At 43.3% G+C, this 15,608-nt stretch overlaps 1 protein-coding gene across 2 annotated transcripts in view; it reads right to left on the minus strand.

The window, feature by feature from the left end:
- Nucleotides 1-8,253, minus strand: part of LOC144694016 (ski-like protein) — a 77,944-nt gene extending 69,691 nt beyond the window's left edge. For both annotated transcript variants that reach the window (XM_078564340.1, XM_078564339.1), the window contains exon 1: nucleotides 7,141-8,253. In XM_078564340.1, coding sequence (XP_078420466.1) covers nucleotides 7,141-8,253 — 1,113 coding nt within the window. The remainder of the gene's footprint in view (nucleotides 1-7,140) is intronic.
- Nucleotides 8,254-15,608: the final 7,355 nt, after the last annotated feature.

Genomic DNA, 15,608 nt, shown 5'->3' on the forward strand with positions numbered 1-15,608 from the left:
GGTCATGCTTGTGGACTGAGCAAAGGTATTCCACAAAGCAATCACCCAGTCTGCGTTTAGTCTCTCCAGCATAGAGGAAACCGCATTGTGACCGGTGAATGCAGTGGACTAAACTGAATGAAATGCTTCACCTGGAAGGAGTGTTTGGGGCCTTGGACAGTGAAGAGGGAGGAGGTAAAGGGGCAGGTATTACACTTCCTGCGATTGCATGGAAAGGTGCTGTGGAAAGGGGATGAGGTGTTCGGGGTGAAAGAGGAGTGGGCCAGGGTGTCAGGGAGGGAGTGGTACCTACAGAATGTTGACAAGGAAGGTGAGAAGGTGATGTGTTTGGTGGTAGCATCATTCTGGAGTTGGCGGAAATGGCAGAGGATGATCCTTTGAATGCAGAGGCTGGTGGGGTGAAGAATTGAGGACAAGGAAACTCTATCGTGGTTCTGGGGTGGAGGGGAAAGGATAAGGGGAAAGCATAAGGGCAGAAATGCGGGAGATGGGTCGGACATGGTTGAGGGTCCTGTCAACCATAGTCGGGGGAACCTTGGCTCAGGAAAAAGGAAGACATGTCAGAAGCACCGTTTGGAAGGTAGCATCATCGAAACAGGTGTGACAGAGGTGGAGAAACTGAGAGAATGGGATGGAGTCCTTACAGGAAGCCAGGGTGTGACTAGGTGTAGCTGGGGTAGCTGTGGGAGTCGGTGGGCTTGTAATGAATATTGGTAGAGGCTCTGTCACCAGAAATGGAGACAGAGAAATTAAGGAAGGGAAGGGAAGGGAAGTGTTGGAGATCGACCATGTGAAGGAGAGGGGTGGAAATTGGAAGCAAAATTGATAAGTTTTTCCAGATCCAGATGAGAGCATGAAGCAGCACCAATACAGTCATCGATGTACTGGGAAAAAGAGTTGTGAGAAGGGGCCAGAGTAGGGCTGGAACAAGGAATGTTCCACATACCCAACAAAAAGACAGGCATAACTGGAGTCCATGCAGGTACCCATAGCCACACCTTTTATTTGTAGGAAGTGAAACAAATTAAAGGAGAAATTATTCAACAAGAGAACAAGTTCAGCCAGGCAGAGGAGGGCGGTGGTGGATGGTGACTATTCGGGCCTCTGTTCAAGGAAGAAGCAGAGAATCAGAATGTCCTGGTGGGGGATGGAGGTGTAGAGGGATGGGATGTTCATAGTGATGAGGTAGCAGTTATGGCCAGGAAACTGGAAATTGTTAGAATGTAGGGCATTAAAGGAATCCCGAATATAGGTGGATTAGGCACAGGTATAATGTTCAGCAGAGTCAAACTGTCTGCTAATAACTTGCTGTTTAAATACAAGTATGAAGAATGGCCATTTTGGCAAAGTATCACCTATCAAAGACTGCCTGTGGAATTTGAATATGAGTCAGCATCTTGAAAGGGAAGAGAATTTGAAAAATGCAGAAAATGCAACCCTCGTGTCTGGACGTCTAACATCCTAAACTGTTTTATCAAAATTCACATTTGGAAAATTAACAATAAGATAGTTAAACAAATGGTGAAAATGGACTGAAACTATGTCCAACTGTGGTGATTTTTATGGCTTTACAATAAAGTCAAGCCAGCTTTCAATGATATTAGGAAACACTTTTACACACAACGGGTGATAGAAGTTTGGAATCTCCTCCATAAACAGCAAATGGTAGTCAATCAATTGTTAATTTCAAATCTGAGATCGATAGATCCTATTTAGCCGATAAGTAATATAGGATAAGGACAAAGGCGGGTATATGGAGTTAGGTCACAGATCAACCATGATCTCTTTGAATACAAGAACAGGCTCAAGAGGCCAAATAGTTTACCCCTACTCCTATGTTGCTACAATCATACCCCTACTTACTGGGAGCATATAAAAAAGAGAAATACTTGCATTTACATAAAAGCAAAATACCACGGATGCTGGAAATCTGAAAAAAAAAACAGAAAATGCTGGAAAAATTCAGCAGGTCTAACAGCATCTGTGGAGAGAAAAACAGAGTTAACGTTTCGAGTCTGTATGACCCTTCTTCAGGGCTATCTGAGCTCTGAAAGTCAAACAGACTCGAAACATTAACTCTGTTTTTCTCTCCACAGATGCTGTCAGACCTGCTGAGTTTTTCCAGCATTTTCTGCCTTGCATTTATAATTGGGTTTTCATGGCCATGGCATACCAAAGCACTTTACCACCAATGAAGTACTTTTTGAAGTGTACTGACTCTTGTAACGTAGGAAATTCAGCAGCAAATTGGCACACAGCAAGCTTCCACTAACAGCAATGTTATAATGACCAGATAATCTGTTTTGCCCTTGACATTGAAGGATAAATATTGGCCTGGATACCCACAATAACTCCTCTGCTCTTCCTCAAAATAGTGCCATGGGAGCTCCAGCATTACACTGGAATGTCAGCCTTGATTTTTGTGCTCAACCCTCAGAGTGGGACTTAAACCCACAACCTTATGACTGAGGTGATGTAAAAGTCTATAACTATAGGGATTCATGTTGCTTTAAGTTTGAATCAGGATGATACTAACTCATGATTAGAATTTCTCCACATTTTCCCCTTTTTGTGAGATTAAAATGTACATCTCCAGCATATTTGTTAACCTTTGATAATTTACTAAATGGGCTAAGGGAGATGGGGTTAAATCTTAATAAAAGAAAAATTCTATGAATGCTGAAAATCTGAAATAAAAACAGGTAGTGCTAGAAAAACTCAGCAGGTTTGTTAGCATCTGTGGGAAAGAGAAACAGAAACAGGTTAACATTTCAAGTCGAAGATGGCTTCTTCAGGACACTTCTCCAGGGGTTAAATCTTAGCTCAGTGGTGTCAAAAAAGATACTGAGTAACGACACTTTTTGAAAAAAGGTGGCCACATAGTAATTTAAAGTCATGACACAGTAATAAAATATTGGATTATTTCAAGAAAAATGTTGCTGTAATATAAAATATACTAGAAAAAGGAGTAATTTTGAAAACTATTACATGTTTAAGTCAAATAAATAAAACGGGATTTCAATTGTTTAACTGCAGATTCCTTCAGGAATTTTAATTAAAAGCAAATGCATGGGAAGGTTATTATAACAAAAGCATGAATGAACACCACCACATATTGGACTGTATTGCTCATTTCTCACATGACTGCCAATCTTTTAATAATCTACTAGTTAATTACCTACTCCAAACACAAAGTGCCATGGGATGGTGAGGGGAGGGGAAAGACTTGACACAATCCCCTTTTATGAGCTGGAAATGCCAGTGATGTCAGCAGAGCCTGTACGGGTGGGGTGGAGAGGGCAGATTTCAGGTGGGAGTGGGAAAGGACAGTAATGACTCACACAGTTCCACGTAAAAGAAACAAAAACTGTGGTTGTCACAGCCCTAACCACTGGATACACATAAGGCCCACAGAGATTACTTATTGACACTTGTGCTTCCTGTTCTTTTGCACTGTCAACCACAAGAACATCTTGACACACTTAAAGCACCTTCAAATAGAAAGAATTACAGTATCTTCAGCCAGGATTACAAAAAGCACCCATTAAAGTGCTTTTCGATGACCTATGGTTTTGAAAGGTGCTATTTAACTGGAGCTCAAAATGGTTTAATCATCGCCCATTCCCGTGCATCGCACTGCGTAAAATTAAACAGTTTCATTAATTTCACGAGGTCCGCACTTCTCAAGCAAGAAAACTGTGTATTTTCATTAAATCTACCACTAGCAATCATCTGAAAAAAGAAAAACTTACATTTATATAGCAACTTTCATGACCACCAAATGTCTCAAAGCACTTTCCAACCAACTTTTACTTTTGAAGTGTAGTCACTGCTGTAATGTAGGAAATGCGGCAGCCAGTTTATCCACAGCAAGCTCCCACAACAGTAATGTCATAATGGCCATGTAATCTCTGTTGCGATGTTGATTGAGGGATAAATATCGACCAGAATATCAGCAATAACTCCCCTGATCTTCTTCAAAATAATGCCACAGAATCGTTTACATCCACCAGAGAGGTCAGACAAGCTCTCCGTTTAATATATCATCCAAAAGACAATACCTCTAACAGTGCAGCATTCCCTCATTGCTGCACTGGAATGTCAGATTTGACTTTTGTGTTTTGTGCTCACGTTTTTGGAGTGGAACTCGAAACCACAACCTTCTGACTCCAAGGCAAGAGTGCTACCTAATGAGTCATGACTGACAAACATCTGGTCATAAAGACCAAGTACAAATGTGGTCAAAATTATAACTGAAACTTCACATCAAGTGTTCTTACCAAATAGGCACTATGCCTCGCCCCTTACCCTAAACTCTGCCCGCATTTCCCCCTCCAAGATTGTAGTTCATAAAACACTGTGAAATTTCTAATTTTATAGTAATTATATGCAAAAAAAGGAAAGGAAAAATTAATGCTGTGGTCAAAGTTGTGTCTTTCCTACATGTTTTGTTCCCCCAACTTGCCTAAAATTCCACTGCCCATATCCCAACCTGAACAAAGTCTTGCTTCCCTATCAGCATTGTCCTTACTGAGCTGGATTGGCTCTCCATCCCCAAGCACACTGGGGTACATTTTCAATATGCCATGGTTTCTGCACCAGACACCTGATCAGCAATATCATTTTTGCATCACAACACTAAATTGAAAATCCATTTCACTGAATTTAAAATTCTTGTCCTTATTTACAATTCCCTCCATAGTCTTTCCCTTCCTACATCTGCAACTTATATCTTTATATTCCAATGTGTATCCTCCACTCTTCCAAAAATGGCCTCCTTTTCATTCCTCCTCTCCTTCCCACCACTGGCAGCCTTGCTGTCTGGAATAGGGGTCCCATGCCATTTTTATATTGTTAATCAAGTGATAGGAGAGTAGCCCTTGCATATCAGTCTTAGTGCAACTGTTGTAATAACAGGCTGAAAATCAAATCCTTGTATTCAGAGGGTGCACGCGCTGGATATGACTGTCCACGTAGAAAGTACTTATGCCATGCAGTGCATGGACAAAAAGCACTGCATTTAGCCAGTGTGTGTGTCATTTTTTTTTTATTCATTCATGGGATGTGGGCTTTGCTGGCTGGGCCAGCATTTATTGCCAATCCCTAGTTGCCCTTGAGAAGGTGATGGTGAGCTGCATATTGATATAATGACATCATATCAAAAGGGACTGCACTGCATCTGGAACAGTGCATTTACTGAAAACACATAGCACAGCAGCAATTGGGAAAGCCTGGCAACAATTGGCCCTCCCGACTACTGCTTTTAGATTGTACCAACTGGTAGTCATAGGTTTGCCTTAACAAATAGACAATGCTGAAAGAATAATGAGTGTGTCACAATCACATTGTTCAAGATTTGTAATACAAGTACACCAAATATCATTCAAATGCTTACAGTGGAGTACAAAGCCTGAACAGAATCAAATAATCAAACTCAGGGCATATCCCAAACATAAAGGCTCAAGTCAGCAGTATGACTTCAGTCAGCAGGCCTGACCTGTAAGGCGAAGGTTACTAAAGGCCAAAACAAAATTTTCCACTTTACAGATGGAACTATATGTAAAACAAGCTTCTTCATCAGCACTCTTCAGCCGAATGGCTATAAGGGTGTGTATAATTTTCTATATTGACTAGATGTTTTGTGCCTTGTCCTAACATTTTAGCTATCAGCCACAGGTTTCGAAAGCAACTGATATATTCAGGCTTTCGTACACAGAGCTCAAACGTAACAAAGCAAATACAGCTAAAACATGTAATGTGCCTAACATTAGCCCAGTTCAGAAGCTTATGGAACCAATCGTCACAATCTAAAATTAAAACATTCCCCTCCATCGCTTAATGCCAAATCCATTCCTCCTATTGTCTCTGGCCAAACCTATCTTTGGGAAACTTGGCCACGAAATTCATTGAAACCAGGATGACTACTGAAGTCCCTTTCTTTCCAAACCAGAACAAAGTACCTCTTACATAGCAAGGACATTAGTAAGAAGCAGGTTATTTAAATCAAAGCTCCTTATACAGGTTGGCAATAACTAAACACCCATTTCTTGTTCACATGGTTAACTATGCAATTTAACAGCTGAAATATCTCCACAAAGGTGATGAAATTCAGTCTACATCAGTACGCTGAATAATGTTCCACTGTGTCCAGTGGTACTGCACATCCTATACAAGCACAAACACAGGCCTTGAATTTACCTCCAAAATCCATTCCCCGGCATCAACAGTATTTTGTTTTAGTATCACTCTACTCTGCCCTAATGTGCCTCAGCCCCAATTTCAACAGGGCACCTGCAACTACGCCAGTGACATTTTGTTTCCCATGAAGAATGTTCCCACTCATAAAAGGATCAAGAATGATAGGGCACAAATTTAAAGTGATTTGTAAAAGAAGCAAATATGACGTGAGAAAAAACTTTGGTTCAAGTCTGGAAGGCACTGCCAGGAAGCGTGGTGGAGGCAGTATCTGTCGAGGCATACAAGAGGGCATTGAATAATTGAATAATTACATGGATAGAAACAATGTACAAGAGTGCAGGGAAAAGGCAGGAGAATGGCACGACCTCATAACGCTCAACTGGAGAGCACGTGCAGACACGATGGGCTGAATGGCCTCCTTCTGCGCCTAACAATTCCGTGATTTTGATTTCCCAAACCAGTGATCTGAATGAGATTGTCAATCAGTGCCAAATCAGGGTCTGTTTTGTTCCAAAGGCTCACGCTCACTTAGAACTGGTCTGAGTTCTGTCCGAGTTTTTTTTTGCTTAGGACCATTTCGGCAGCAAATTTTGTCCCATCAGTCTGGGCTGAGTTTGAACTGGGTCCGAGGTGAAAATCAGTGTCTAAGCCACTGCACCACTCAGTTCACACACAGCACAGATGCGTGTCATCTTAAGAAAAAGGAAACAATTTGCATTGATAGAGCCTCGCTTCACAGCATCAAGACATCCCGAAGCGCTGTACAGCCAATGTAGTGGTCAGTATTAAAACACAGTAAACTACCACAAACAGTAATGAGGTTCGTGTCAGATAATCTTTTCAGTAACGTTGGTTGAAAGATAAACATTAACCAGGAAATATTTGCTGATTGTAATTTATATCATTAGCAAAGTTAGCCTTCAAATCAAGTTTGGAACTTACCTTTGCAAGCACTCTTTTTCGCTGGTTATTGAAGTTGAATCTCTCTTTCATTTCTTCTAGGTATTGCTGCAAGAACTTTTCATCAGATGTTTCTGCATATTTACGGCTCAGCTGCACATAGCAGCGCCATTTGGCAGAATCAAAGCCCCAGTGGCAGGTTCTCTTGTCTGGAGACCTGTGCGAATGCAGCACAAACTTCTGGGGAGAAAACATCATGTGGCAGTCCAAGCACTGAATGCAGGCAGCATCAGGGTGATTGTAAAACTGTGGCACAAACAGGCCTTGGCATTTCCCAAGACACCAATGTTCCACCTCAAAGCTGGAGCCAGTGCTTTGTAACTGGGCAAGGCAGGTTTTACCAGGGAGTTTGTTGGCATCTGGTGGCAGGATACCTGGATGAACCAGGGCATTACATAACCTCTGAGCATCAGTCTGGGTTATAAGTCCACAAGAGGGCGCATTGAAAGGCAAGATGCCCAAGACCTTGAGAATTTGTAGCTGCTCTGCTGTACATCTTGAGCAGTAAATATACAATTCATCACAGACAGTGTTGATCTGTTGAAGAGAGAAATCTCGAAGCACTGAATTTAGGACCTGTGGCAAACACAACCTCTTCTCCCCGCCAACCATGAAGCATGAGATGGTCTCTCCCTCCAGTGAAGTGTGCGTGAGCTCAGTTGAACTGTCTGAGGGTATAAGCAGTGGTCCTGGCAGCACAGGGGGTGATGTCATGGGTACAAGTCCTCCTGGTGACATACATTCTTGGGTACAACGGGCCGAGAATGCTGCTGGCCCACCTAGAGAGCTCTGACTGCTCAAGTGAAACTGTGCCAATGTGTGTTTGAGAGCAGGGTTAAGATCCAATGGACGAACTCCCGATAATAGGCAAGCTTTGGACACACCCATGTCTGTGTGTACTGTCTCCTCCAGTCCAAGGCCCTGCCCACTTTCCTGTTTTACTCCTGGGGCTTTGAGCATATTTGTAATTCTATCAAAATCTTTTCCAGCATTGCTTCTTTCTCCCACTCCATCGCATATTGGCTCTTTTTTCACCATTACTTCACCCAAGTGTATTCCATCCATTACCCTCAAAGCTCCTTGTACACTTGCCATCACTGCTGGGAAAACTGCCGGATGATGTGTTTTATTTCCAGCCACACTTTTAGATTAAATTACTTTCTCCTACAAAATCAGCACACAAGGGTCTTCTTCGTGCATTTCAACACATTCTGGTCACATACCACTGACAGAGTAGAATGCCTTGAATAAGTCTCTATATCATCAGCTACTTAAGGCAAAAGACGAGTTTTGATTGCTTCCACATTTGTACCTCTCCGTCGAATTAATCCCATGTACACAGTGCCGAGTTGTGCAGTCCCATTCCACTGCCAATATTCAGACTCGTACGAAGACCACACCGACACACGCTATCTGCTCAGCAGGTGGCGAGCCCACCTCCTTACTTGAAATTTCTCAGCACTGATTTGATCATTCGCCAGATGGGAGGAAATACACCTAACCAGAAAGCAGTTGGATCCAAACCACTATTTCACGTGGGATGTGCCAAACGCACGGCAAACCGTCCCCACTCCTGCCGTCTTAATTTAAATTTCCTCTTCCTTCCTTTTCCACGGCCGAATTTTAACACATCTTCAATCCAAAGCACGTCTGATGCGGCTCACTGAAGACTGACATTGGGCTCCTTACTTGTGGGGGGGGGGGGGAGTGATGGGTGCAGAAGGAAAAGAACAGGAACCACTGCTGCAGTCTCCTCAAATAAGACGATGATTTTTTTGTCCCCCTTTCTACCTCCTTTGCAGCATCAGTCTGTGGGAGTGACTGCCGACTGAAACCTTGCCCCCGGGGTCAGCCCGGGCTGTTGATAATGACGGTGGCTTTTCTCTTCCAAAGCAGCTTCAAAATCCAGATGAAGAGGCGGCTGGTGAGGGGGGAGAGGGGGGAGGGGAGGGGGCAAGTGCTGGGGATTGAGGACTGTCAGATCCAGGCTCCGGGCCGCTTCAGTTTAATTTCCCCTCTATGTGTCTGCACATATGATCTATAAAAATGATTGTAAAGTCCCAGTGCCCAAATGGTTGCTGTTTGCTGACAGGCCGAGGGGCCGCTCGCTTCTCCGGGGACCTGTCAACACTCGAGCCCCCTCTCAGCGGCCTCCCCTCCTCGCACACTTCTCCCGCTTTCTTTTATCTGCAATTTTCTTCTTCTTCTTCTTCTTCCTCCTTCCTCCTCTCTCCCGCTCTTCAAAGCCTTTCACAATCGTTGGGCCCCGGCTCTGTGACAGAGACACTGTCTGCCTGTCTCCTCAGCGACTCTCCCTCTTCCCTCCGCCACCGTGCACTTACACTGATGATGTCACCGCCACACAGAAAGCGCCGACGTCAACGCCGCCCACGCAGAAAACGTCGACGTCACCCGGCGAGACGGTGCTCTGACTCACACACTCCGGCCAGACGTGGGCGCCCTATCACGTGGTCACTTTTTTTTAATAACCCAGTTTAAAGGGACACCCACGGTAAAGAATTGAAAAAAACCTTTTCGTTTACATGAGGTGGGGGGAGGGGGGTGCTGATGGTGATCTCACTGGCATAGCCATCTAGAGGCTCAGCATAATGTTCTGGGCATTAAGTTCAAATCCCACCATAGTTGCAGATGGAATTTAAATTGAATTAAGAAAAATATTGAACACCCACAGGGGGTTCCAGGATTTTGACCCAGCAACAGTGAAGGAACGGCAATATATTTCCAAGTCAGGATGGCGTGTGGCTTGGAGTGGAAGCGTGGTAGAGGCAGGTTCAATCGAGGCATTCAAGAAGCCATTAGATGATTATTTTAATAGAAACAATGTGCAAGATTACGGGGAAAAGGCAGGGCAATGGCACTAGGTCATAATGCTCATTTGCAGAGCCGGTGCAGACTCGATGGGGAGAATGGCCTCCTTCTGTGCCATTAAAATTCTGTGATTCTGTGAACTTGCAGGTGGTGGTATTCCCATGCGTCTGCTGCCCTTGTCCTTCTAGGTGGTAGAGGTTGCAAGTTTGGAAGGTGCTGCCGAAGGACCATAGTGAGTTGCTGCAGTGTCTTGTAGAAGATACACACTGCTGCCACTGTGCATCAGTAATGGAGGGACTGAATGTGTACAGAATCACAGAATTGTTACGGTGCAGAAGGAGGCCGTTCAGCCCATCATGCCTGCACCGGCTCTTCAATTGAGCATTATGACTTAGTGTCATTCTCCTTCCTTTTCCCCATACTCTTGCACATTGCTTCTACTCAAATAATCACCTAGTACCCTCTTGAATGCATCGATTGAGCCTGCCTCCACCACACTTCCAGGCAGTACATTCCAGACTCGAACATCTCGCTGTATGAAAGTTTTTTCTCACGTCACATTTGCTTCTTTTGCAAATCACTTTAAATCTGTGCTCTCTCTTTCTCAAACCTTTTACGAGCGGGAACAGTTTGTCCCCATCTACTCTACCCAGCCCCTTCATGATTTTGGACACCTCTATCAAACCTCCTCTTAGTCTTCTCCTCTCCAAGGAGAAAAGTCCCAACCTCTCCAATCAATCTTCATAACTGAAGTTTCTCGTCCCTAGAACTATTCTTGTAAACCTTTTCTGCACTCTTTCCAATGCGTCCACATCCTTCCTATAGTGTGGCGCCCAGAACTATACACAATACTCCAGCTGAGATCTAACTAGTGTCTTATATAAGCTCAGCATGATCTGCTTTCTCTTGTACTCTATGCCCCTAATAATAAAGCACAGGATACTATATGCTTTATTAATTGCTCTCTCCACCTGTCCTGCCACCTTCAATAATCTATGCGCATATACACCCAGGTCCCTCTGCTCCTGCACCCCTTTAAGGATTGTACCGCTTATTTTATACTGTCTCTCCATGTTCTTCCTACCGAAATGCATCACCTCACACTTCTCTGCATTGAATTTCATCTGATACCTATCTTCCCACTACACCAACTTGTCCATGTCCTTTTGAAGTTCTACACTGTCCTTCTCACAGTTTGCAATGCTTACAAGTTTCTTATCATCCACAAACTTTGAACTTGTTCCCTGAACACCAAGATCTAAATCATTAATATATATCAGGAACAGCAAGGGTCCCAATTCCGACCCCTGGGGAACTCCACTACAAACATTTATCCAGCCCAAAAAATATTTCTGACTCCTATTACTCTGCCAGTTTTGTATCCACATTAGTACTGTCTCTTTTATTCCATGAGGTATAGCTTTTCCCACAAGTCTGTTGTGTGGCACTGTTTTGAATGCCTTTTGGAAGCCCATGTGCACCGCATCAACAGCATTACCCTCATCAACCCTCTCTGTTTCCTCTTCAAAAAATTCCAGCAAGTTAGTTAAACATGATTTCCCCTTTAGAAATCTATGCTCGTTCTTCCAATCAACCCAATTTTTTCCATGTGACTACTAATTCTATCATGAATAATTGTTTCTAGAAGCTTCCCACCACTGACGTTAAACTGACTGGTCTGTAATTGCTAGGCTTATGCCTACAACCTTTCTTGAATAAGGGTGCAATGTTTGCAATTTTCTAGTCCTCTGGCACCTCCCCTGAGTCTAGGGAAGACTCAAAGATTATAGCCAGTGCCCTTGCAATTTCCACTCTTACTTCCTTCAATATCGTTGGATGCACCTCATCCGGTCCTGGAGCCTTGTCAAACTTAAATGCCGACAGTTTATCCAACATTTCCTCCTTATCAATTTTGAATCCTTCTAGTGACAGAGTTTCCTCCTCTGTCACCATGGCCTGGGTAGCAACTGCTTCCTTGATAAAGACAAATGCAAAGTATTCATTTAACACCTCAGCCATGCTCCCTGCCTCCATGTGTAAACCACTTTTTGGTCCCTAATCGGCCCTACTCCTCCTTTTCCCATCCTTTACTATTTATGTGCCTATAGAAGACTTTGGGATTCTCCTTTGTGTTGGTGGTCAATCTTTTCTCATAATCCCTCTTTGCTTCTTCACCTCTCCTCTGAACCTTTTATTTTCCACTTGGTTCTCAACTGTACTTTCTACCTGACACCTGTCTTAATTTCTTAATTTCGAACTCCTTTTTCATCCAGGGAGCTCTGGATTTGTTTGCCCTACCTTTTCCCTTTGAGAGAATATACCTTGACTGTACCTGAACCATTTCTTTTTTGAAAGTAGCCCATTGTTCAGCTTCAGTTTTTCCCACCAACCTTTGATTCCAGTCTATCTGGCCCAGCTCCGTTCTTGCCTCATTGAATTCGGCTCTCTCCCAATTAATTATTCTTACTCTGGGTTGCCCATTGTCCTTTACTACCATCATCCTAAACCCTACAATACAATGATCACTGTCTCCTAAATGTTCCCCCACTAACACTTGATCTACATGGCCCACCTCATTTCCAAGAACCAGGTCTAGCAGCGCATCCTTTCTTGTTGGGTTGGACACATGCTGCTGTAGAAAATTCTCCTGAACACAATTTATGAACGCTTGCCCCTCTCCTTCCTTTACGCCACCACTGTCCCAATCTATATCCAGGTACTTAGGTGGTGGATGGCTTGCCAATCAAGCTGGCTGCTTTGTCCTGGGTGGTGTCGAGCCTCTTGAGTGTTTTTGGAGCTGCACTCATCCTGGCAATTGGAGAGTATTCCATCACACTCCTGACTTGTGCCTTGTAAATAGTGGATAGGCTTTGGGGAGTCAGGAAGTGAATTACACCTAGCCTCTGACCTGCTCTTGTAACCATAGTATTTATCTGGCTAGTCCAGTTCAATTTCTGGTTATTGGTAACCCCCAGGATGCTGATAGTTGATTGAGGGGTAAATGTTTATAAGAATTCTAAATAGTGTCATGGGATCTTTAATGTCCACCTGAGAGGGCAGACGTAAGACTGCATCTCAATCATGCCCTTAGTACTGCATTGGGAGCATCAGCCTGGATTATATGCTGAGGTCTCTGGAGTATTTAAAAGAGTGCTGCCAGCTGACAGTGTACAAGAAACAGACCTTTCAGTTCAACCCCAAGTCTTTTTCACTAGTTCTCAGGATGTGGGAAATCTGGTGATGTCACATGTATTACCCATTACTCAGAAGATTGAAAGTAAACCACACACTGTGGGGTTAGAGTCGCATTGAGAACACAAGTCCCTTCTCTCAAAACATATATAGAGCAGTTTGGGTTTTACAACAATGTGTAGTATTCATTGTCATTTTTCCTGGTACTCGCCCACAGAGTTACTTGGTACATTAACAGAATTGGGTTTCACAAATTGTCATGTTGGGATTTGAACTCTCAGTCTTTGGACTGTTAAACTATTACAATCACATGGGAACTCTGTACCTTAATTTATTCATAGGTCCTGGATTTAACCAATAAATGAAGGGCTCTGATATCCCAAAGCTTCTGAAGGCCTCAAAGAGCCATTTAACCACCCGAGGATTTGACTGTGTCTTCCAGTTCTATCACAAGATTGAGTCTCATGAAATGTCTTTAATTTGCCAGAGAAAGCTAAGTCATCCTCTCCAGCTCTTACAAACATTTAAGTGGCTCCAACCTCAACTCCATCAGCCTCCCTGGCTGCTGTGTCAGGCTGGGCCAAGGCAATTGGCTGTGCTAATTTTGCAAAACCAATAGCCAGGACAGTTAAACAACTAACAGGAAGACGAGGTTCCAGAACATCCACTATATAGTGGAGCCCAGCACATGAGTGCAAAAGAAAAGGCTGAAGTGTTTGCAACCATCTTCAGCCAGCAGGGCCAAGTGGATTATCCATCTCGGCCTCCTCCTAAATTCTCCATCATTACAGATGCCAACCAATTCAATTCACTCCACATGATATCAAGAAACATGCGAGTTCACTGGATACAGCAAAGGCGATGGGCCCCACCATGAATCCCAGGTGAAGAGTTGCACCCAAGAACTAGTAATGCCTCTAGCCAAGCTGTTCCAGTACAGTTACACCACTGGCAACTACCCGACAACATGGAAAATTGCCCAGATATGGCCTGTCCACAAAAAGTACAGTAGGTTAAACCCAAACCAGCTGATTACTACCACATCAGCCTACTCTCAGTAAACTGATGGAAGGTTCATTGACAGTGTTATCAAGTGACACTTACAAAGCAATAATCTTCTCACCGATGCTTAAGTTGGGTTCTGAATGGATAGAGGATTGGCTAACTAACAAGAGACAGAGAGCCGGGAGAAATGGGACATTTTCGGATTAGGAAACTATAACTAGTGGGGTATCACAGGAATTAGTGCTGGGCCTCATATATTTAAAATCTATATTAATGAATTAGATTGAAGGGACAGAGTGTAATGTAGCCAAATTTGCTGGTGATATAAAGATAGGTAGGAAAGCAAATTGTGAGGAGGACACAAAGAGTCTGCAAAGGGATATAGATCGGTTGAGTAGGCAAAAATTTGGCAGATGGAGTGTAATGTGGGAATATATAAATTAGGAGGAGTAGGCCATTCAGTCCCTCGAGCCTGTTCTAGCATTCAATATGATCATGGCATATCTGATTGTGGCCTCAACTCCACCTATCCCCCCATTCCCTTTGACTCCCTTGTTAGTCAAGAATATATCTACCTCTGCCCTAAAAATATTCAATGACCCTGCCTCCACCACTCTCCAGGGAAGAGAGTTCCAAAGATTCACGACCCTCTGAGATAAAAAAAAAATGCTTCTTGTCTCAGCGTTAAATGGGAGACCCCTTATTTTTAAACTATGTTTGCAATTCTAGTCTCTCCTACAAGGGGAAACATCCTTTCAGCATCAAGTCCCCTAGGATCTTATGTTTCAATAAGATCACTTCTCAATCTTCTAAACTCCAATGGACACAGGCCTAGCCTGTCCAACTTTTCTTCATAAGGTAACCAACCCATCCCAGGTATCAGTCGAATGAACCTTCTCTGCACTGCTTCTAACAGATTTATATCCTTTCTTAACTAAGGAGACCAAAACTGTACATGATACTCCAGATGTAGTCTCGCCAATGCCCAATACAACTGTAGAAAAACTTCCCTACTTTTATATTCCATTCAAATGTGAGGTTATGCACTTTAGCTGGAAAAATAGAAAAACAGAATATTATTTAAATGGAGAGAGACTACAGAATGCTTTGGTACAGAGGTCAGTTGGTGTCCTCATACATGAATCACAAAGTTATCATGCAGGACAAGAAAATAGTTAGGAAGGCAAATGGAATCCTGGCCATAATTACAAGAGAATGGACTATAAAAGTAGGGAAGTCTTGTTCCAACTGTACAGAGCATCGGTGAGACCACACCTAGAGTACTGAGCACAGTTTTGGTCTCTTATTTAAGGAGGGATATGCATTGGAGGCAATTCAGAGAAGGTTCACTCGGTTGATTCCTGGGATGAAAGGGTTGTCTTATGAGGAAAGGCTGAGCAGGGTGCACCTATACTCATTGGAGT

The sequence above is a fragment of the Cetorhinus maximus genome, chromosome 19 (assembly GCF_964194155.1).
Source record: "Cetorhinus maximus chromosome 19, sCetMax3.hap1.1, whole genome shotgun sequence".
Taxonomy (NCBI): domain Eukaryota; kingdom Metazoa; phylum Chordata; class Chondrichthyes; order Lamniformes; family Cetorhinidae; genus Cetorhinus; species Cetorhinus maximus.